Here is a 24,337-nt window from a genome sequence, read left to right as displayed (position 1 = left end):
ATTCATTTTAACAGTTAAAGTTTTGACTTATTTTGCTAATTTAAAAGGCTCTTGGTAGACATTTGCCAGTGTTGAAATGAAAGGTACTATCTCAATTTGAATGGTAGTGCTGTCATATAACAAAGCCTTTTTTTTTTTTTTGGCAGATGTACAAATAGTATATGTAGGGTTGCCAGGCGTCCGGTTTTCAACTGGAATGCAGAGTCGAAAAGGGACCCTGGTGGCTTTAGTCAGCACTGCTGATCGGGCTGCTAAAAGTCCGGTCAGCGGTGCAGCGGGGCTAAGGCAGGCTCCCTGCCTGCCCTGACTCTGCACGGTTCCTGGGAGCAGCCAGCATGTCCGACTCTGAGGCACAAGGGTGACCATGGGGGCTCTGCACGCTGCCTCCGCCCCAAGTGCCGGCTCCGCAGCTCCCATTGGCCAGGAATCATGGCCAATAGGAGCTGCAGGCATGGGCAGCGTGCAGAGCCCACTGGCCACCCCTGTGCCTCGGGACTTCAGGGACATGCCACCTGGCCGGAGCCTGCACCCTGAACACCCTCCCACACCCTAACTCCCTCCCAGAGCCCACACCCCTCCCTCCCTCCTACACCCCATCCCCTCCCACACCACAACTCCCAGCCCTGAGCCCCCTCCTGTACACCACACCTCCTCCTGCACCCCAACTCCCTGCCTCAGCCCAGAGCCCCTTCCTGCACCCCAAACCCCGAATCCCTGGCCCCACCCCAGCCAGAGTCCTCATCCCCAGCCAGAGTCCTCACCTCCTACCGCACCCCAAGCCCCTGCTCCAGCCCAATGAAAGTGAGTGAGGGTGAGGGAGAGCAAGCAACAGAGGGAGGGGGGATGGAGTGAGTAGGGGTGGGGCCTTGGAGAAGGGGCAGGGCAGGAGAGGGGCCTCAGGGAAGGGGTCTGGCAGGGGTGCTCAGTTTTGTGTAATTAGAAAGTTGGCAACCCTAATGATATATATTGTGTGGATGCAGCCCACATAACACACAGAGAGCTACATATGAGGCCCACAATGCTAAATAGGTTAAGAACCACAGAGCAAACCCTTTTCAGGCTCCAATGCTACAAGTTGCTCTATACCTGTGGTCCTCTTGAAATTATTTCAAAGAAATTATTTAAAGAATTAAGGTTGGCCTTGTGAAGAAGTGTAGTACCTCTTTAAGGGACATGCTGGAGCCTACTACCAAAACAGCCTGGGTGTAATCAAGGAAGCCCCTCTCCCACCCTAAGCTGTGTCTATCTAAACAGGAAAAGGAAGTGGATTAAGAGAGGGTGTTAATGGCTATGTAGGTTGCCTGGTCTGCTTGTGTTCTCCAATGGGACTAGCCTGAGTGAGCCCAGAGATTTTTGCTTGCTGACTCTCAGTTTAGGAGCTATGAACCAGGGCTCTGAGGTCAGGGCCTTATGAATGCTAATATTGCTCCTTCTCTGAGACCTGCTTAAAGGGGACATTGTTTTGTTTTGGCTTCCCCTTTACATGCCTTTAATCAGAAGATGTGTGATTTAAAGGTGTCTTTGTTCTCTTAGCTAAGAAACTTGCAAGCTCTGATTTCTTTTTTTTTAAATTATTTTCTTTCCTGGCTGACTTCCTTTTCCTAAAATCATCATTTTCCTAAAACAACTGTAATTTGTAAAAAGAAAAGAGCAAAGGAGCTTGCTGGTGCAGTCCCCTCTTCCCCTGTCATGATGCTATGCAAGTTTACGCTAAAGTTATCTATCGAATGTCTTCTACATAAAACCATCATGTGTACATGAAGAGAGTCTTAGGCCTAAGCATTATAAATACCATGGAAATGGAACTATTACTACCTCCACAGAAAAATGCTCTCTCCAGGACCAGGCTGGGGTTGCTAGAAAGGAAGCAAACAGTGTGTGCCTTGCACATACCTAGGCTGTGGAGACTGGACTTATATTTATTCATGCCTTACATTTCCATGGTGACTTTCTTGTTTCTACTATTTCCAAACATACAGTGGTTCAATCAAGGGACAAGAATGGGGACACCTGAGTTCTGTTCCAGTCCTCTCTCTGACTTATGCTCACATTCTGCAGAGGGAGCCACCATGTAGACACTTATGCCTGAGCACAGTCCCATCTACTTCAGCAGAACTCAGCATGGTTTTATAGATCCCTTTGCAGGGCTAGTCTGTGACTGCGGGTGAGGCATTTTACCTCTCTGCCTGGGCTTCCACATGTATAAAGTAGGGATAACAATGCTTATCCACCCTCAGACACCACTTTGTGATTCTAAGATGAAAGACACTATGTAAGTGTAAAGCACTTAATTATTAGCATCATAGCACTAGGAAAGGCAGTTTTGGTGTGACATTTGTAACTGAAAGCAGTGGATGCTCAGAAGGATATCTGTGTATCTGAAATCTACACTTATTTCCAGGTCATGAGAATTTCATTCAACATCATGACATTGCCATCACTCTGTTGAAGGAGGGGAGGTTGAAATTGGGCCAAAAGGTGAGCCTTTTGTCATTTTAACCAAGTGGCAAATAAAATCAGTTTAATGAACCTCAGTCAAGATGAATAATATATAATTACAAACAAATGTAGGTATTCTATCTGGGGAATTAGAAAAAGTGTGATCTTGTAAATCACTCTGCCTGAAACTCAGTTTAAAATGATAGAATAAATGTCTTCCTCCTCACAGACATATTACTGACTGCTAGATTATACTGCCTGCATAATGCATTTAAGTAATCAGCATTATGGTATTATGGCTATGGCTTTACTGTGTTAAATAGTGCCTAAAGTCCTATTCATCTTCTATGTCACTCATTGTTTTGAGTACACATTGCCATTTAGTCATCATTTTGTTTTGAAAGCGTCAGCAAACTTAGATAACTGCACAGGTTTTGGCTCGTCATTGGGTTTTAACTGCATCTGCAGAATTTTTCATCTGCGTATTTCCTAGCTAATGCACATAGAGATATTTCTGATAGGTAAAAGCAAGATGCTATAGTTATAATACCTTCTTAATCTAGAGATGTGCCATATAATCAACACATTGTATTTTCCTCCTGAATAACTGACATAGTTAAACTGTCCATTCATGCATAAGTTATACAGTTAAGCACCATTTTAACCCTGGGAATGTTATGACTCTAGTTGTGTCTGAATTGGAGGAAAAAACCATTACAAAATACCAGTGATAAATGATAGCACATTACAAGGACCATATAATAAGACCTAAGTGTTCACTGAGTGTGATATGCCCAGAACACTGAGAGGACTGTATCTCTTATTAGTTTCTCTTTCTTTAATTGTATATGCTATATTGATCCCTCCCTGCCTACTGCAACCACATCTCCAGTGGCTTTGCTCCTGGGAATATCTTCTCCAGCTCAAGAATGCCTTGAAGACAGTCTTACTAAGACCCTCTTCTCAAGCTAGCCCTCTTACCATATTTTGTTCCTGCTGCTCACCCTTTCAACCCAGGGCCTAATTTTGAATGGTGTTGATCACCTGCAGCTCCCATTGATGTCAGGTAGCATTGTGGGTGTTCAGTACTTCTGAAAATCCTGCCCCACCTGTCTTATTGCTCTATCCACCCCCACCTGTGCCTCACCTAACATTTTGTTTTGCCTCCTCCCCCTGAACCCTTCCTAGGAGTGCCTACTTTCTAGGTACACAATCCCAGATCTCTGTTCCCACTGCTTAACTAAACAACCCCATAACCTGCACCTACTTGTTGATGAGCACACTTTAAGATAGAAGATAGCGCCTGTCCACCAGTTTGTTTACAATGGGTTGCACGATAGGCCAGGTGGGCTTTGGTGGTTAACTTGGTGCTATGACAAATGTTAGGGCTTGTCTACACTGGCACTTTACAGCGCTGCAACTTTCTCGCCCAGGGGTGTGAAAAAACACCCTCCTGAGTGCTGCAAGCTTTCAGCGCTGTAACATGCCAGTATATACAGTGCACCAGCTCTGGAAGCCATGCTGCCAGCGCCGGTAGCTACGCCCCTCGTGGAGCTCCCTCCCAGTGCTGTGCCATGATTACACAAGCCACGTTAAAACGCTGCCGCGGCTTGGTGGAGTCATCTCAGTTCTTGAGGCAATACAAATGCAGAACAGTCCCTGCCCCTGAACGTGCTTTTTCCCTCTGAAGTAAATGGCAAAACTCCAATTAAATTCAATGGAACATAGGAATAGCCTTCAGGGCAGGGACTCTTCTGCATTTATATTGCAGCCTCTCTGCTGAGCAGTAACAGAGGTCAGGGCCTTGCAGGTCAGCTTCCCCTTGGAGGAGAAATCTTTTACATGGATTTTGAATATATTCTTAGCACAGCTTGTTTGGTTTACATTACATACACCAGTCCTTGAACAGAGATGGTTAGATGCAGCCTGCAGGCAATCCCCTCTTTTGGCAATCTCAGCCAAAACACCAACATCTGGTTCTCAGGGAGCAAGTCTCCCTCAAGAACTTTAATTAGACAGACTAAAGCTAGGTCTATACTACAGCCTATGTTGGCAAAACTGATGTCACTCAGGGGGTGTGAATAATCCACCTCCCTGAGTGAGACAAGTTACACCAACATAAGTGTTCATGTGCACACCTCTATGTTGGTGGGAGAGCGTCTCCTGCCGATGTAGCACATGCCATTTTCGGAGGTGTTTTCTTTATGCTAACAGGCAAGCTCTCTACCTTTGGCCGTCTTCACCAGATGTGCTGCAGCGATGCAGCTGTATCAGTACAGCTGCACCACTGTATGTACAGACATACCTGTGGCAGAGCGTAAACTCCCGCACTGCTTGCCAGAGCTGCCCTGAAGAAACCAGCATCAGCAAACCAACAACATACTTTTTAGTCTGACTGAAAACTTGCTTGCACAGCAAAAAAAGAGCTTGGGGTTTAATTGTTTTCTGGCACAGGCATCAAAGTAACAAATCAGGATGGAACACAAACAGGTCTAGTAACAAATAAATGCCATCAAAAGAAATTAGTAGCATAGCAGAAAAATAACCATCAGACAAAACAATGCTGTCTAAATGTAATTAAAAGAGAATTTTAAGCCTAGATTCAAAAGAACTGGAAGAATCAGTTGTACAGATGTCCTACAGGACATGTCTTATTGATATTTAAAGCACATAGCATGTTTTTTTTTTCTCATAGTAATAAGAAAAGAGTTCCAATAAATTGGTCCCAAGTGAGCAGTAGAACAATATCATGAAAGGGCCCATGGAATTTGGGGGGAAGTAACATCGGGTGGGCTTTTCCAAATGTGAATTAGCAGCACAAACTAGGAATTTTAAATGAGCCTAAGGGAGTTAGGTGCCTACATATCATTGAAACTTAATGACATTTGGGTGCTTAACTCTCTTAGGCTCATTTAACCCCCCAAACTCTCAATGGAACTTGTATACCTAAATCACTTACGTGCTTCTGAAAATCCCATTCTTAATCTCTGTGCTTCAGTTTCACTATCTGCCCAAAGGGGTTGATACTTTTTATTTACATCATACATGTACTCCGAGGCGTAATTTGTTTGTAAATTTCATTGAGATCCCTGAATGGAGACAATACCGAAATGCAAAATTTCATGAAAACATGAACTAGAAAGCTGGATTTCTGATCAATTCAATAAGAAAAAATTGCAAGATCTGGCAGTGAAGCTGATAAGAGATATAAATGATAAATTGTGATGCAGGACAAAATAACTTCAGGAAACTAGGAAGTAAATTGAGAGTAAATTACTGAAACAGCAAAAAAAAAAAAATCAATTGTATGCATATTTAGACTCTGAAAGCTCTGATACATCCAGCTAGATAGATATAAGGGCAAATAGCCTCAGAGAATTTCAGCAAAAAAGAATGCATAAGTGACAGTCCAAAAGCATAAGACTTAATTAAGGCAGCAAACATAAAGAAAATAACAACAGATCCAGGGCCTACAGCTATCTGATAAGTTACTTGGGATAAAGTCCTGCTAATAAATAGCCTGAAGTAACCAATTACAAGAACTCAAACAAATATTAACAAAGATAGAAACAATCTTACCGCTACCTAGTGAAAAAATTGGTAAACAAATCTAATGTGAACTGCAGTCCCTATGTTTCCATATTACACTGGACACCTGCCCACCTCCTCACACACACCTCCTCTTCTCACCCTTTCCCCCAGCTGGTAGTCTATCTATGGACAGATATGATTGCTGAGGTCTCCCCCTTTCTCCTTCCTCTGCTGCAACTCAATGAAAAGTGTGTTGGTGAGAACTGAGGTAGATGCCCCTCCATCTCACTCCTTTCTCTTCTCTCTCCTTCTGGGATCCCCATCCTCCTCAGTGAGATTGAGACATCAAAGGAAAGTCAGCCAGTCACCCTTTCTCTCCGTCTCTGGTTGGCCTTAACTAGTGGCTGTTGTTAGGGTTGCCAACCCTCCCAGTTTCGCCAGGAGTCTCCCAGAATTAGGCTCTATCTCCCAGAGGCTACAGAAGCCAAACTTGGGAGGTTTTAGGTCACTAGAAGTCCGGCAATACAGAGGAGCCAAGGCAGGCTTCCTACCTGCTCTGGCTCTGCACCACTTCCAGAGGCAGCCGGCACATCCCTGCAGCCTCTGGGAGGGGGGGCAAGAGGGGCTCTGCATGCTGCCCCCGTCCCGAGTGCCGACTCTGCAGCTCCCATTGGCCAGGAACTGTGACCAATGGGAGCTGTGGGGGCGGTGCCTGCAGGCAGGGGCAGTGCGTGGAGACCCCAGCTCTCTCCCAGTGGCCGCAGGGACATTTCAGCTGCTTCTGGGAGTGGCGTGGGGCCAGGCCAGGCAGGGAGCCTGCCTTAGCCCTGCTGCGCCACCACCTGGGAGGCGCCCAAGGTAAGCACCACCTGGTTGAAGCCCACACCTCTTACCCCCTCCCAACCCCCCCGGCCCCACCCCTGAGCCCCCCCCGTAGCCACCACCCCAAACCCCCTACTGCACCCTGAACTGCCTCCCACACCCCAACCCCCAGCCCTGAGCCCCCCTCCCGGAGCCAGCACCCCAAACCCCCCTACTGCATGCCAAACCCCACATCCTACCCCCTTCCCCAGCTTTGAGCCCCCTCCCACACCCCAAACCCCCTGCCCCAGCCCTGAGCCCCCCCGTCCACCCAAACTCCCTCCCAGAGCCCAAGACCAGTAATACCTAAACCATACAGAGAGGCAAGTGACAGCTTGCCACCCAGAAACTTGATTTGGATTCAGACTCAGAGACAGGATTTTACCTGGCCACACCACATCTTATATAGAGGGGTAGGTTGTACTTCTGCAACACCCACTTTTCTTTCTACTGGTATAATTTACATATGTCTGACTCAACATTCCAAAAAATGACTGGTCCTTTGGGACTGGGAGTAACCTGAATATTGTTCTCTGATTTTTGGTTTAAAGTGCCGATCTATCATATAGCCCAGCTTGCCTGGTTGGCAAGATAGACTGGTGTGATCAAGGGGACTGTCTGTGATTCCCTGATAAAACTTTTAGAGCGTTTTCAGAGTTTACACCTGTTACTGGCTTGGTGAAATCTAATTGTAGACCACACAACCAGTTTGGAGTTTCTGCCCTGCTTTTTGACTTTCTACCATGAGGTTGGCACTCATGGCTGTAAGCCACACCACAGAGTGTGACAGATAGAGTTTGGGTGTGGGGGATTAGAAAGCCCTGAAATCAGATGGGAGTTCTCAGACCTGGTAGCTTATTACACATGATGGAAACGTGGATAACTACAACATATCATTCCAAAAGACAGAACATTCAGCACTCTCAGGCTTCTTTCAGCTCTTTGGCACTTCTTCCCCCTCCCCACTTAAAGTTTAACAACCCAACTGCCTGTGCCAAGGCACTTCTCTTCCCATCAACTTTCTCTCAAGTCCCTTGAGTCTGAGGTCAGCCAGAATGTTACAGTCTGCAAACTCCCAGAAGCCCTTGCAGCTCTCTCCTTTCCTTCTGGGACTTGCCTCTGAATTTTATTTCAAGCATTACAGCTGATCAGGATGCAGCTTCTTTTATAATGCTGCTCCAGGCACAGCTTCGGAGGGGGGTGTGTGCATTTTTTGGTTGTTTGTTTTGGCTTTTTTCCCTTCCTTCCTCTCTTCTAGCTGCTCAGCTGTAGCTGGCAGCAACAGTAGGTGGCTTTGGCATCTCACTATAATGTAGTCAGGGCTTCTCTATGGAGTTCCTGCTTTTATTGCTACAATCTAGTGCAAAGCCAGTGCTGGGCTTAAGCAGACTAAGCAATTGCTTAGGGTCCCTAGCAGCTCAAAGGGGGCCCCTATTCACTTATTATGTGTTGGGGGGGGAGAAATATTCTTGCTTAGGACCCCCAATGGGCCACTGCCACTGATCCAGAGGGTATTCGGAGTGGAGGTGAAGTATGTTCTCTGACAGTGTAAGGCCATAGGGGATTCTCTTAACCAGGCACGCAGAAAAGTGTTGTAAAATGCAAGTTGGAGGTGGAGATAGGGTTAACTTCACTGATCTTAAAGTGTTGCTCTCCCTTCACTTTAAAGTCCTTTCCTGCATAGGAATATTTAAAACAGTCTTTATTTCCACACTGGTCTTTGTAGCTTTAGCTGGTGGCTCCAGGAAAATGCTGGGATATAATAGCCCTAGTTGTACCAGTGCTGCTCCTTCCCACATTCAGTGGCATGGCGCACATCCTCCTTCTCCCAGGCTGAGACCTTGTGGAGCAAGTTTCATCCAGGGGAAAATTGTAAGGGACAAATTATAAATCCGGTAAACACCAAGTTTATAGAGAAAGTGATGATATGGCCATCACTACAGCAGCACATGTGCCACAACTATAATTATGTAAATATAAGGAGTAGTTTTGGGTAATAAGTCTGCAAGTGATGAGTTGAGTGAGCACCGTTTGCAATGGCACACAAGGAAGAGTCAACCTTTCCAGCTATTCGAAACTAGTGAAGCTAATGTTTACTGACTAGAGCTAGTTCACTTCTGTACGGAAGTCTTTGTGTAAAAGTTTGTTTGATTTTTTTCTAGAGGAAGATAATGATTTAATCAATCAAATAGTTCCTCTCACTACAAACAAACATTTAACATAAACATTTTTAAAAAAAATCCTATACACACATGGAAAGGAAAAATGAAGCTTTTGAATTGACCAATCAATTTAAACTGGTTTAAGGACATAGGCAGGTTGATTTAGGAGATCTGTAGTCTACTTTTCTTGGATTAAATTTAAATCAATGTTATCCCTTTCTTAACCCACTTTGTGGTAACTAAATGCAGTGTTACCTGTTACCTAATTTTAGTTTCAGGGAGATCTCTCAATTTAAAAGAATGAAAAATCCTTCTTTAGATAACTCCTAAAATCCAATTGTTCTTGAAAGGATTTATAGGAAACAATTGGAAAACCAGGTGTCCCACCTCATTACTATCATCCTTTCTCCTTAGGAAGTAATCTCTGTATCAGCCTAACCAGAATATCCAAAACCTTTCATAAAACAACCATAAAAAGTTCTTAATTTAATTTTAACATGGTTAAAAACCACAATTGAAATAAATGTCTCTTCTCCATTAGTCAAGTTCCTAAATTCATACAATGTGCAGATTTACAATTTCCAGAATTGACATTTTTAATTTTCGGAGAGGAAGGCAGACAAACTTGAACGTCCTCATTTTAAAAAGAGGCAGATAATTCAAAAAGTAGGTGTTGTGTTGTTATCACCCACCAGTAACAGGCAATTGAAGGGCTTTAGAAAATGGTTTTCAGCTCTGGGCTCCCTTGAACTGCTGTTGAAATAAGTTAGTTCAGAGAGCCCTTCTCAACCGCAGCTCTTGCGGGGCTTTATAAAACTGACCGAGGATTATTATCGGGGTTGGGACGGGAAAACGTTTTGTTTATACTGTTTTTTAAACAGCTTTCAATACCAGCTCAGGGAACCGGCTCAGTTTCTGGACCCACTTATGCTCTGGCCAGCCCAGCGCTTTCTGGTTTTGGCAGGTCTGATCTGACCGGGGCTTTGCCTACACTGGAGAAATCTGCAAAACAATCCCCTCCGGACGCACTGGGGAGCCGGGGGGACTCCGCGCGCAAACCCGGCTGCAGCACCTGGCGGCGGGGGAGGCGGGCAGGCCCGATTCGAACGCCGCCAGCAACGGGGCTGGCCGCACACCCCGGGCGAGACGGGCTCGGCCGGCCCCTGCCAGAGGAGCCAGCGGGGCGGGGGCGGGGGCTCCCCCGGGGGAGACTCAAGAGCCGCCCTCCCCCCGCGTCTCCTGGCAACCACGCGGCAACAGAACAGGCGGGCTGGGGCAGCGGCGCTGCCGCCTTCGGAGTGGCGCCCGCGCGCCCGCTGCCCCTGCGCGCCGCCTCGGCCACCCCCGCGTAGTCCCCGCGCCTGCCTGCTGCGCCGCGCCCCGCCCCGCCCCGCCCCGCCAAGCCAACACCTCTTGCTGCCCGCTGCGTGCTCCCGCCCCTTCCCCTCTGCCCCACGCTCTCAAGTGCGTCCACCCTCCCCCACGCGCACCTTCTGTCTGCTCTCTGCCCCGCGCTCCTGCCCCCACGTGCATCCCCTTTACCCCCCCCCCCGCCCCCTCTTCCCCACGGCACCCAGCGCCGGACGCCAGGGGACAGCATGCCCTGCAGGAAGAAGGCGCCCCCGCACCCGCTGTAAGTGCTGCCTTTGCTGCGGGCTCTCTGGCTGTGCAAGGCCCAGGCTCTAACCCTTGCAACCTCAGGGGGCCAGCCCTGAGGGACAGTCCCTGCAGAAACCTGGCCCTGAGTGGGTGCTGGAGGAGTTAGCACCTGGTCCTGTGCTATTGGGTGTTGTTCTGCCATGGGCTCAGCACCCTCTGCTCAGGGCCCTGGGGACTGAGCCCTTAACAACCGTCTGTCCCCAGGGCCTGAGACTGCCAGCCTTCGCTTACCTGAGGAGCCACCATTCCAGCAGTCTTCTGATTGGGAGCCAAGTATTCCTCAAATAAGTAAATACTTGCAGGAATGGGATCTAAGTCTTCAGCTGAACTGCTTGATCTTTCTATCTCACTACACCCTATGCTATGTACCTACAATTGTGTGCACCTTGGGAGGCTGTAGACACGTAATGCCACACTGGATCAGATTAATGGTCCATCTAGCCCGGGATCCTTTAGGGAAATGAAGAGATCATGATGTATCCTGTGTCATCCAGTCCCAGCTTCTGGCAGTCAGGTTTAGAGACACCCATAGCATGGGGTTGTGTCCCTGACCATCTTGGCTAACAGCCATTGATAGATCTATCCTTCAGGAACTTACCCAGTTCTTTTTTGAACCTAGTTATGCTTTTGGCCTTCACAACAATCCCTGGCGATGAATTTCACTGGTTAATTGTGTGTGAAGAACTAGTTTCTTATGTTTGTTTTAAAACTTCATTGGGTGACCTCTGGTTCTTGTGTTATGTAAAAGGGTAAACAACACTTCCCTATTCACTTTCTCCACACCCTTCATGATTTTATAGCTGTTTATCATATCTCTCCGTAGTCATTTATTTTCCAAGCAAACACTTCCAGGCTTTTTAATCTCTCCTTATGTGGAAGCTGTTCCATAACTCTAATCATTGTTGTTGCCCCCCTCTATACTTTTTCCAATTCTAATACATCCTTTTTAAGATGGTGCAACCAGAATTGCACACATTTTTCAAGGTGTTTAGTTTTATATTGTGGTATTACGATACTTTCTGTCTTATTATCTATCCCCCTTCTAATGGTCCCTAGCATTCTGTTCACTTTTTTGACTGCTGCTGCACATTGAGCGGATGTTTTCAGAGAACAATCCACGATACTCCAAGATCTTTCTTCAGTAGTAACAACTAATTTAGACCCATTATTTTATATGCATAGTTGGGATTATGTTTTCTAGTGTGCATTACTTTGCATTTGTCAACATTGAATTTCGTCTGCCATTTTGTTGCCAGGTCTCCCAGTTCTGTGAAATCTGTTTGGAACTCTTCACAGTCAGCTTAGGACAGGGGCGGGCAAACTTTTTGGCCTGAGGGCTGCATCGGGTTTCTGAAATTGTATGGAGGGCTGGTGAGGGGAGGCTATGCCTCCCCAAACAGCCAGGCGTGGTCCAGCCCCTGCCCCCTATCCAACCCCCCCGCTTCTTGCCCCCTGACGGTCCCCCCGGATCTCCTGCCCCATCCAATGCCCCCTGTTCCCTGACAGCCCCCCTGGGAACCCCTGCCCCATCCACCCCCCTGCTCTCTGTCCCCTGACCGCCCCCAGACCCCCCACCCCACCCCAATTGACCCCTGCCGCCTTATCCAACCCCCACTCCTTCCTGACTGCCCCCCCAGGACCTCTGCCCCCAGTCAACCCCCCTGTTCTCCGCCCTCTGACCAACCTGATCCCTATCCACACCCCCGGCCCCTGACAACCCACCAAATTCCCCTGTCCTCTATCCAACCTCCCTGCCCTCTTATCATGCTGCCTGGAGCACAGGTGGCTGATGGCACGGCAGCACCAGGACAGGCAGCCGCTCCGTGCAGCACAGAGCACCGGGTCAGGCCAGGCTCTGCAGCTGCGCTGCCCCAGGAGTTCGCAGCCCCGCCACCCAGAGCATTGTGCCGGCGGAGCAGTGAGCTGAGGCTGCGGGGAGGGGGAACAGCAGGGGAGGGACCAGGGGGCTAGTCTCCTAGGCAGGAGCTCAGGGGCCGGACCGGATGTGGCCCGTGGGCCGTAGTTTTCCCACCTCTGGCTTAGGATGTAAGAATTTTGAGTACTTTAGTATCATCTGCAAACTTTACCACCTCATTGTTTATATCCCCTTTTCCAGATCATTTATGAATGTGTTGAATAGGACCGGTCCCATTACAGATCCTTCCAGGTCCCTGCTATTTACCTCTTTCCGTTGTGAAAACTGATAATTTATTCTTGCCCTTAGTTTCCTATCTTTTAACCAATGACTGATCCATGAAAGGACCTTCCCTCTGACGTCATGACGGCTTACTTTGCTTAAGAGCCTTTGGTGTGGGATCTTATCAAAGGCTTTCTGAAAGTCCAAGTACACTGTATCCACTGGATCGCCTTGTCAACAAATTGTCATTTGTGTCTTTCTACTATGTTGACACCCTCAGAGAATTCTAATAGATTGGTGAGGCATAATGTCTCTTTACAAAATTCATGTTGACTCTTCCCAAACTTACTGCGTTTATCTATGTCTGATAATTCTATTCTTTACTATAGATTCAACTAATTTGCCCGGTACTAAAGTTAGGCTTACCCGCCTGTAATTGCCAAGATTGCCTCTGGAGCCTTATTTAAAAATCAGTGTTACATTAGCTATCCTCTAGTCATCTGATACAGAGACTGATTTAAGCGGTAGGTTACATACCACAGTTAGTAGTTCTGCAATTTCTTCAGAACTCTTGGGTCGATGCTATCTAGTACTTGTGACTTATTGCTATTTAATATATCGGTTTGTTCCAAAACCTCTTCTACTGATGCCTCTGTCTGGTTCAGTTCCTCAGATTTGTCACCTGAAAACAATGGCTCAGGTGTGGGAGTCTCCTTCACATCCTCTGCAGTGAAGACAAATGCAAAGAATTCCTTTAGCTTCTCTGCAACAGCTTGTCTTCCTTGAGTGCTCCTTTATCTCTTTGACTGTCTCATAGCCCCACTGATTGTTGGCAGGCTGCCTGTTTCTGATGTCCTTACAAAAACTAACAGCAAAAACATTTTTATCTTTTGCTAGTTGCTCTTCATCCTTTTTTGGCTTACCTAATTATGCTTTTACACTTTCTTAGGTCTTATGGTCCGAAGGTTTATGTTTCTTTTTATTTTCCTCAGTAGGATTTTACTACAATTTTAAAAGGATGTCTTTTTGCCTCTAAACGCCTCTTTTATTCTGCTGCTTAGCCATGGTGGCTTTTTTTTGTGTTATGTTTTTTTTTTTTTTTAATTTGGGGGGGTATACATTTCATTTGAGCCACTATTATGGTATTTTTAAATAGTTTCCATGCAGCTTGCAGGCATTTCACTCTTCTGACTGTTCCTTTTAATTTCCATTGTTGTATGCAGTGTTGTATCTGTGTTGGTTCCAGGATATTGGAGAGACAAGGTAAGTGAGGTAATATCTTTTATTGGACCAAATTCTGTTGGTGAACAAGACAAGCTTTGAAGCTACACTGAGATCTTCTTCAGGTCTGCAAAAGGTATTCTGGGCCCTGGTGTACACTACAGAATTAGGGCGAGTGTACGCTGGCAATGCTAAAGCACTGCCACAGCACTGCTTTAACGTGGCTTGTGTGGTTGTGGTGCAGCTCTCTCCCAGTGCTCTACAAAACCCGCCTCCAAGAGGGCCTTAGCTACCAGCGCTGGGAGCACAGCTCCCAGTGCTGGTGCACTGTCTACACCGGCACTTTACAGCGCTGAAACTTGCTGCGTTCAGGGGAGTGTTTTTTCACACCCCTAAGCGAGAAAGTTGCAGCGCTGTAAATTGCCAGTGTAGACAAGCCCTTAGGTCGACGTAAACTGCCTTGCATTGACTTAGCTGTGTAGTGTCTTCACTAAAATTTCACTCCCACCGACATAACTTGCCCACTACACTGATTTAATAACGTCACTGCCACAAGAGGTGTACAGTCAGTTTTGATGTAGTTAGACCAGGAGTGGGAAACTATGGTGCATCCGGCCCCCCTGACGTTTTAATCTGGCCCTCAAGCTTCCGTCGGGGAGTGGGGTCCAGGGCGTGCCCTGCTCCAGTGTTCTAGCTGGGGAATGGGATCGGAGGTTGGCCCTGCACCGCGTGGCTCCCGGAAACAGCGGCATGTTCCTGCTCCGGCTCCTACACATAGGGGCACCCAGGGGGCTCTGCACACTGCCCCTGCCCCAAGTGCTGCCCCCACAGCTCCCATTGGCCATAGGAACCACAGGGAGCTGCAGGGGTGGCACCTGCGGACAGGGCAGTGTGCAGAGCCACCTGGCTGCACCTCCACCTAGGAGCCAGAGGGGGGACATGCTGCTGCTTGAGGTAAGCGCTGCCCGGAGCCTGCGCCCCAAACGCTCTCCCAAACCCCAACCCCTTGCCCCAGCCCTGATCCCCCTCCCACCCTCTGAACCCGTGTCCCAGCCTGGAGCAACCTCCTGCACCCCCAATGCCTTATCCCCAGCCCCACCCCAGAGCCCGCACTCCTAGCTGGACTCCTCCCCCACCCACACCCCAATCCCCAGCCCCTGAACACCTCATTTCTGGCCCCACCTCAGAGCCTGCACTGCAACCCCTAATTTTGTGAGCATTCATGCCCTGCCATACAATTTCCATACCCAGATGTGGCCCTCAGGCCAAAAAGTTTGCCCACCCCTGAGTTAGACTGACATCAACTGTTGCTGGCTTTCAGAAGCTGTCCCACAGTGCCCTACACCGACAATTCAGTCGGTGGAAGTGCTCCGCCTGAGGACGCGCACTGCCAACACAAGAAGCAAAGTGTAGACATGCACAAGTAATGTAATTACTGCAATAACTGTATGCTGGCATAAATTAGGTTGGTTTATTTTTGTAGTGTAGACTTGCCCTGAGCATCACAGCTAAATACAAGGTGGAACAGATTGTTTAGCATCGGTAGTTAGTACATATTCCAAGGGACCATTCAAGATGAAGTTATTCGGCCACTCCACTTTGAATGGTCCCTTAGAATACATGCTGTCTACCTATGCTAAACAATCTGTTTCACCTTGTATTAGCTATGATGCTCACCTTTCCCAGACCAGAAGAAGAGCTCTGTATAGCTCAAAATCTTCTCTCTCTCTCACCAACAGAAGTTGGTCCAATAAAAGATATTACCTCACCTACCTTGTCTCTCTAATATCCTGGGATATCCTGCGAAGTGCTGCTACAGGTAAAAGTTACTTTTTCTTTGGTAACTTTTCCAGTCCAACAAAATATCTTGAAATAAAGACTATTGTATTAGTGAACAGAAATGACGTTGAACATAAAACGAGATTGTAAACTCTTCAGAGAGCTGAAGTCAATGGAAAATTGTCATTTGTGTCTTTCTACTATGTGTTTGTACAGCTTCCCTACAATAGGGTCCTCATCCTGATCAGGCCTCTAGGCATTACCATCATGCTAATACTTTTGTATTCAAACATTAATAATAAAGTTATCTTGTCAGAGACAAGGCTCCTCAATGACTCCTTACTTGTTAATTGCTCTGAATCCAGCAATTATTAGTATGAGATAAGTGATTGATATCCATTGGTAGTATTATGTGGTGGATTATTTCCTGTTAATGACTTGACGCTATTGCATAAATAAGAAATTTCTTCCTATGGTCTATGGATAAGTTTGGTTCTGAGGAAGGCCCTTTTTGTGGAAACACTAGCTATACCTTTTATGTTAATTATCAGTTCTATTTATTTATTTTTCTAATAAAGTATTTATTCACTTTATTCATTATTCACATAGAAATACTTCTGAGATGGTCTGTTTTTTTTTTAATTGGGGTGCTGTTTTCTTTGTAATTTTGAATATTTAACTACTTATTCCATTTTATGAAATGGAGACAAGCCTGAATGAGAGATTGCAGGAGAAATTTTATTGAGTGTCATTAACGTGCAAATGATATTGTCAGCTGTGATCAGAGATAACGTCCCCGAAGGCAGAGTATAAAGACAGGAGTAGGAGACTAAGAACAGATCCCTTGGGGACACCAGCTGAGAGAGGATGTAGGAAAAAAAGGTTATTATCCTAGTATGATGTGAAAGATTTATTAGATAAGTTGGAAGAAACGCATTGGAGATCCTGTCAGAAAAAACATATGTGCCAAGGTGATGGAGATGTGAGGGATCCACAGTGTCAAAAGGAGCTAATAAGTCAAAGAAGATAAGAAGAAAAGTGAGATATTGGGAATTAGCTACAAGTAAGTCATTAATAATTCTAGGGAGGATTGTGTTGGTAGAATGTCCAGGGCAAAAACTGGATTTTGAAGGATCAGGAATAGAATGCTGGGCATTGTGAGGAAGAATTTGAGACACTGCAGCCCAGCCCAAGAATTTAGAATGTGAAATGGTCTTGAGCTCTCATTGTCAAGGAAGATACATCCATAAGTCTGATATAAGTTTATTTAAAGGGGATCAGAGTCCTGGGATGCCAACTCACATTGTAACAGCCCAATCAGCAGAAGCTATTTGTACAGCCTCATCCTGATTTCACCTACACAGGTATTTATCATGAGTAACACCAGTGAAGAGAGTAGATATGTTAGTGCAAAAGTAGCGAGAGAGATTCTAATCAGGATGTAGGGTTAAACTCTGCTGTCCTTTATGACCATGTGAATGAAGAGTAACTCCATTGAAATCAGTTTTATTCTGGATTTGGAAAGTAGTGAGTGAAATCAGAATCAGGCCAACTAAGTTCTTAGCAGGTATTTTATTATCCTCTTCTATGTGATATAACTATTATACTATCAAAAAATATTGGTATATGTGTATGGAAATAATCATCTCTTTGTCATGTTATGTCTTTCAGCCCAAATACTTATAGAATATTTAATATTGATATACCAGAAGTAAACATGAAAATAGAAAAGGTTAATGGTGAATATCTACCTAAAAAGAATAAACAGTCTTTCCAGCACTCATATTTACCAGAGTGGCGCAATAATCCCCAACCACGTTATGCAAAATTAATTAACACCAACGTAAGGTTCTTAAATGAACCAATATACTATATGGAAACAGAAGGCACAATGGCTAAAAAGGTAGGACCATTTTGCATTATCTTTCAAATTAAGGTCATATTCTAAATAATATGTACATGTATGTTGTATAAAAGAACTCCATTAACTAATGCTAAGGATCTGAATGAACCCCTCACTAGTAAGGAAATAGAGTATTACGCCTTAAAATCTCTGCTTAACTTACTCTTTTGTGCCTAGATTTTGCAGCATATATGCCATGTAAAATCATCCACTGTGTGAGGATATTTGTATTAGCCAGGCACAAAGAGGCAAGTTAGCTAAACTCTGATTGTACTTGCTTTGTAAGTTTAAGTCATATTCTTGGATTTACTTTAGCACACTGTAGTTTGTAATTTAATTTGATTCTTTTTGTGTACTAGTATGAAAAGAGAACAGTGATTCTTAGAAAGGGTGTTTGTATATCACATTTCTGTGGCTACATCTACACTTGTGGCGGCATGCAGAGTGCAGACACTGCATGCCCAGCTAGCGCAGGTATAAATAGCAGTATAGACAGTGAGACATGGCTTAGAGCAGGGGTCTCAAACACGCGGCCCATGGGCCACATGTGGCCTGCAGAGTTATTTGCTGCAGCCCGCCAAGCTCCCCATCCCCACCCCCCTGGAGTTATTTCCTGTGGCCGCCAAGATCCCCTCACCCCCGCCCACAGCGTGCCGCATCCCAGCTCCTCTGCCTACCTCCAGGAGCTTCCCGCCACCAAACAGCTGTTTGGTGGTGCTTAGCGCTTTCCAGGAGGGAGGGGGGAGGAGTGGGGAGCTGTATGCTCAGGGGAGGAGGTGGGGCAGGGGCGGGGGGAGACTCAATGCTCGGAGCCTTTCTCTGTTGCTTCCCACTTGCAGGAGCCTTTCCTTGACACAGTGGGGGGTGAGAGAGAAGAATTTCAGTGCAGGACAGAAGAAGAAGGGGGAGAAGGATGCTGGATGTCAATGGGGTCATATCAATCAAACTTCAGACTCGGCTGATTTTCTCCTATTTAAGAGTCAGAATGTGCTAAGCAATAGTGGAAGTAGGTGGGGGAGTTGAAAACTTGTGGAGGACTGAAAGAAGTTTAGAGAAGCATTCTATCGGTACTTGCTTTATTACCTAAGTGTTTGGATAGAAATACATTTTTCTTCCCTTTGACTTTAAAGCATCATTGGTGGCCAAGTGGGGAACCATGTGTATATCATTATAGTCCACCTTACGACAGACAAAGCACTCAAAGAAATGATTTCCAGAAGCCAACCTGTACATTGTCTTCTCCAACTAAATACAGCAGTAAACTACAGCCTTCCTGTGGAATAGGTAAGAACCTGTAGGGAAGCTCTCCCCCTCCCCCCCCCCCGCCAAGTCAGGTGTAGTTTTTCTCTATATTCAGAATAAACAAATACAAGTAGTTCAGGTATTTTTGTATGGGATCTTTTGCTGTCTGACTTTGGATCAAGTTTTGATCTCCGTTGCACCAGTGTATATTTGGAGTAACTCCATTAAAGTCTGTTGAGTTAGTCTGGATTTACAGCGATGCAACTAAGAGCTGAGTCTCTATCTAACTATCCATCCATATTTCTTGCACTTATCATTATGATGTCTGAACACTTGGTAAATGTCCATTTAATAACAACCACTGTATATAATGCATACAAATACTTGCTATTGGCTCCCCCTCTTCTTCAGTTTGCAAACAAATTCTTTCAGATTATACAAATTATGGAAATGTCTAATTTTTAAATATAGCTGGGAACTGAATTGCAAACAGTCCTTGAACTATTCCCATCAGTTGCAAATGTATTTGGTATTCATAATTGTTCTCCAGATATTTTGGATGAATACTTTGATCAGAAAGAAGCTGTTTGCTCTGACTATTCTCCCTTTGTTTTGTGGTTGGTCACTTAAGTGGTGGTCTTTCTACTCATTGAATGTTCTTTTGTTAAAAAGGTTCAGTCAAGTCAAGAGTGAATAAGATTGAAAATTGTTTGAGTTGTGCCCCAAAACAGGTGTACAGTAACTCCCTTACCTTTCCTCCAGCTGTGTTGTAGAACAAAGTAATAAAAGGAAGCCTTCACCAAATTTGTTAAAACGGCCCAAGTGGGAGCTGAACTTCCATCATGCAGTGTTATAATAGTGACTGGAACTTCAGGATTCTTACCCTCCATAAAATCAAAGAGAGGCATGAGGCAACCAGCAGTACGCATATATGTGGTAGGGGCCTGGAGCGAGCTAACTGGCCATGATATCTGCATTAGTAATACTCTCATGCCTGGATCTCTCTGCATGCTCTGTAGAACTGGGTACCAGCAAGCAGAGATGCCTTCATGCTACTGTGATTAAAGTCACTTATTTTTACTGTGATAATTCATGCAATAGCAGCTGCATTTTCTGATTCCATACATATTTCTTCTAAGGGGGCAACTGGTCCTCAGACCAACACCCTTGTTGGATATGCCAGGATCGAAGGGATTGTTGCTTACCACTTTATGGTATCCAAGAATACTGCAATGAGAAGAACTTAGCAGCAGTCATGAAGAATAGTAGTGTCCGTGTACTACTGATGAGTTGCATGGTTCTCCACCAAAAAATGATTGATCACTTTAGTGACTATTTAAATGTCAGAAAACCTGACAGAATGAAACAAAGCATTTTCTGTTTAACAACCCAGCATTTTTCTTCTACCAACATTGGTACAGTTAGTGAAATGATATCACTGAAATAAAAATATATGGCCCAGATGCTCTGCTGTACTGAGTTCCCACATGCCAACAGCGAGCCTGGACATGGACAATTTTTAACATGTGGCAAGGGGACTACCCAGTTGGAGAGTTTAACTGGTTCCTGTTCTCTATGCAGCCTGAGCAGCACAAAGGGAGTAGAACAGGCCGGAGAATCTTAGGTTTATGTAGTGCTGAAAAACTCCAAAGCATTGTAGATATTATATGCATAGGCATCACTTCTCTACCTGGCATTAAAAATGGGAACAGGGGCAAGCACAGCTCGCCTTCTCTCTCAAAAGCAGAGGAAAAATTCCCTCTCTTTGGTTTAGCTTGAGGCAGTGTTGCTAACTTGGGGCTCGCTCTCCTCTTTGGTTGGTGAGGGGGACTCAGTCAGCAGGAGAATCTGAAGTCACAGCAGTAGAAGCTGGTAGTTGGCTGGGCAGAATCTGGTGCTCCCAATCTTTTTGGCAGCCCATGTAGTAGCAACAGCACCTGAGGGAAGAAGGTGTCCCAGTTCCCTATAAAAAGAACGGAGGACTTGTGGCACCTTAGAGGCTAACAAATTTATTAGAACATAAAGGTTACAGTGTATAGTTTAGCTTGTGTGATGGAATATCTGAGAACAGAGTCTCTGCTGCATACAGCTTCTTCTGAGAGCTGAGGACTGTCGGGGAGCCATTTAGAGCTCTCCCCAGCACAAGTTAGAAGCAGCCAGGGGAGCTGCTCAGATTTGCACCACCCAACTATGATTCCCCATGACTAGCTGGAGACTGCTTGAGCTTCCCAGCCCAAGGCCGGGAACTTGTGGGAATTTTCCGCTCCCAGGTGGTGCAAAGGCACCGGATCAGGACAGAGAATCTGCCCCATTGCATTAGCAAAACACTAAAACAACTTATACTTCGTTCAGTTCCAAGTGGTATTGTCCAAACGCAAATATTAAATGAAAAATGAAGGGTTTTTTTATTATTAAGATACTCAACTCTTAAGTGTAAGAAAAACAACAAAAGGCAACAGAGCTTAGATTAAATGTTTGATTGTGGGTCCTGCTTCATCTGCTTTTTGTCTCTCCAAAGTGGCCCTAAGCTTGGTGGGTCTGGTCCTTGGAAAATCTCCCCTCTGAGGTCATTGGGCGGGGCAGAGCTGCTACAGCAGCTCCTGTGTAACTCTCTCATTCCCAGCTGCCAGTGTGGGGAGGGGGCATAATTGGAGCCCAGGAGTGTGATTGCGGTTCCCCTGTGTGCTGGTGATCCCCAGATGCTGTAACAGCTCCTTGGGGCCATTGGTAGCTGGCACAAGTTAGAGTAGCCTCAGTCTACAATAAGCTTTGCCAAGGGCCCAGTTTGGTGCATAACAGTCCCAGGATCAAAGGAGTGTAAAGGGCACCATTGTGCCCCCTCTGTCCCTTCAGTTGCACTGAGTATTGCTCATCTGCAACTGAAGGTCTGGCCCTGAAAGACGGATACAATAACTAGTCTATAAGAATGTTCATTCCAATTAAATCTTTTCATCTAATCATTCGTTCATCAACCCACTTAATTAGCCATGGACTCTGGTATTTCAGCTATGCTATGCCTTGCCAAAAATGAAAGTGTTCTTTGTGTAGTACGCCACCCAACAACTGTCTGGCTGCTATCCCCGTAAAATCAACAAATATTTCTCATGAAACAGAGCTGTGTCTACTGGAAAACAATTATTCACTTCTGTTTTTTTTAAACCAAGATGAGTTAAAGGCCATATTCTTTTCATCCTGTGCAGTCAGCATTTGATATATCAAATGCAAGTTGGCTTCTCAGCTCTCTTTCAGGTTTCATTTGACTCATGACACACACGTCATATACACAGAGAAATCACATTTGCTAGAATGTGGTTTGGTAATACATCAGAGAGGTAGCCGGGTTAGTCTATATCCACAAAAACAACAACAACGAGGAGTGTGGTGGCACCGTAAAGACTAACAGATTTATTTGGGCATAAGCTCCTTCCATGCATCTGAAGAAGTGCGTTTTTTTACCCACTAAAGCTTATGCCCAAATAAATCTGTTAGTCTTTACAGTGCCACCAGACTCCTCATTGTTTGGTAATATAATCTCTCTATTAAAAAAGGTAGATTTGTAAGATTGAAAATGATGTATTTTAATAGCATAAATGAAATAGTACAGTAAGTTGGAGGTAGTGATGAGTCAAATCTGCAAACCACATCTCATGTGGTATAAATGGGCCTGGCTCCGTTGGTTTTAATTGATCTGCAGTAATTTACATCGGCTCTGGAGCTGGCCCTCTACAACCAAACCAAGGAATACACTGAGATAATCATGCTCTGTTTTTACCAACAAAGTGCCTGATTTTGCAACCCCTACTCTCATTGGGTAGGAATTTCTTGCTCACTTCAATGGTAGTAGTCTTATGAGTAAGTGCTGGCCAACATGAATAAGGTTTGCAGAATCTAGCCTGTAAATGTTTATTGACAAGTTTATTTTAAGCAGTGACTTCTGTAGAGGAAAACACAGGGGGGTTAATTCTCCAAGAAGTATAGGACAGATTAGCTGTATGGATCCCACTGAGGTAAAGACCCCTTTTTGCCACTGTGAAAACAGTCATCCATGGCTGGACATCAGCTTAGGCAGTATACATATTAAAAACTTTTCTGTGTTAACAGAGTTACCAAAAAATAGATTCAAAGCATTTGTCAGACATGACAGGGCACTCTGCCTATTTTGGTCATGCAGCACATTCTTTCCTATTACTGTTCTGGGGGCTTAATCCTGCACTTAGATGTGCTCTCACAACTCCCATTTACTTGTATGAAAGTGTTGGATGTGTGACAGTGGGCAGAATTTGATTCTGTAGTTTGATTACAGTAGCGCCTACAGACCCCAACTAACATTTGGGCTCTGTTGTGCTAAGTGCTGTACAGACAAATAGTCAGAAACCGCCCCTGCCTTAAAAGAGTTTGCAGTCTAAATAGATAAGACCAAGGAAGTACTGTTTTCCCTATTTTACACATAGGGAACTGAAACAAGAGATGAAGGGACAGATTTACAATGGTATTTAGGCACATAAAGATCCATATAGATGCCTAGTGGGATTTACAGAAGCACCTAAGCAGGGTAGGGCCTAACTCCCATTGAAAGACATAGGATGAAGGACCTAACCTGCTCAGATACCTTTTTTTTAAATTCCACTAGGTGCATATCTGTTTCATTAGGACCAGATTTACAAAAGTATTTAGGCACCTAAGTGACTTGCCCATGATCTCACAGAAAGTGTGTGGCAGAGCTGGGAATGGAGCCAAGGTCTCCTGAATCCCAGTCCACCCTTGTTGGTGTTCTTGCCATTGTTTCAGTTGGTGCTAAGTGTTCCCCCTCCTCCTCCCCTCATTATGTTCTACTTTTCAAAATTTTAGAAAGAGCAAAAATGAATTCAATAGTTGTGTGTTAGACCTTGTCTGCACTACCAAGTTTTGTCAACAAACGTTATGTCGACACTCAAAAATCGAAATGTCATGTTCACACTCCTTCTGTTGGCAGAGGGCATCCACAGTTGGAGCACTATCATTGACAGTGTGTGCAATTCACTGTGGGTACCTATCCCGCAGTCCAGCTTGACACCTTCTGTCGCTAGGTGTTGCGATCCGCTCTGCCTTCCTACAGCACATCTTGGGACAGGACTCAATGTTCCATGATGCACTGCTTTCTGTCCCAGCACTCCATGGGCTTCCAGCATTTTGTGGCATTTTTCAACTGCCCTTCTTTGCTGTGCACCCCGGCATCTTTGTGAGAAAGGATGGATCCCACACTGCTCTCCTGTGCTCTGTTAACTGTCATGAAGACATTGTGGATGGTTAATCATAAAGTTCCTAACTTTAAAAAGACTCCCAGTCGCCTGACATGCTGCGTGATATGGATAGGAAGAACTTTAGATTGCTTTTGGTATTCAGAGAACAGCTGGATAGGGTAGA

The 24,337-nt window shown here is 45.3% G+C and overlaps 1 protein-coding gene across 1 annotated transcript in view; it reads left to right on the top strand.

Annotated features, from left to right (window-relative positions):
• The first annotated feature begins 10,551 nt into the window (after positions 1-10,551).
• Positions 10,552-24,337, top strand: part of CIMIP6 (ciliary microtubule inner protein 6) — a 30,708-nt gene continuing 16,922 nt past the window's right edge. Inside the window, exons 1-3 of the mRNA XM_048843155.2 lie at positions 10,552-10,626; positions 17,461-17,692; positions 18,823-18,976. Coding sequence (XP_048699112.2) covers positions 10,592-10,626; positions 17,461-17,692; positions 18,823-18,976 — 421 coding nt within the window. The 5' untranslated portion in view covers positions 10,552-10,591. The remainder of the gene's footprint in view (positions 10,627-17,460; positions 17,693-18,822; positions 18,977-24,337) is intronic.

This window comes from Caretta caretta, chromosome 3, assembly GCF_965140235.1.
Source record: "Caretta caretta isolate rCarCar2 chromosome 3, rCarCar1.hap1, whole genome shotgun sequence".
Taxonomy (NCBI): Eukaryota; Metazoa; Chordata; order Testudines; family Cheloniidae; genus Caretta; species Caretta caretta.
This window is presented reverse-complemented; position numbering and strand designations above follow the sequence as displayed.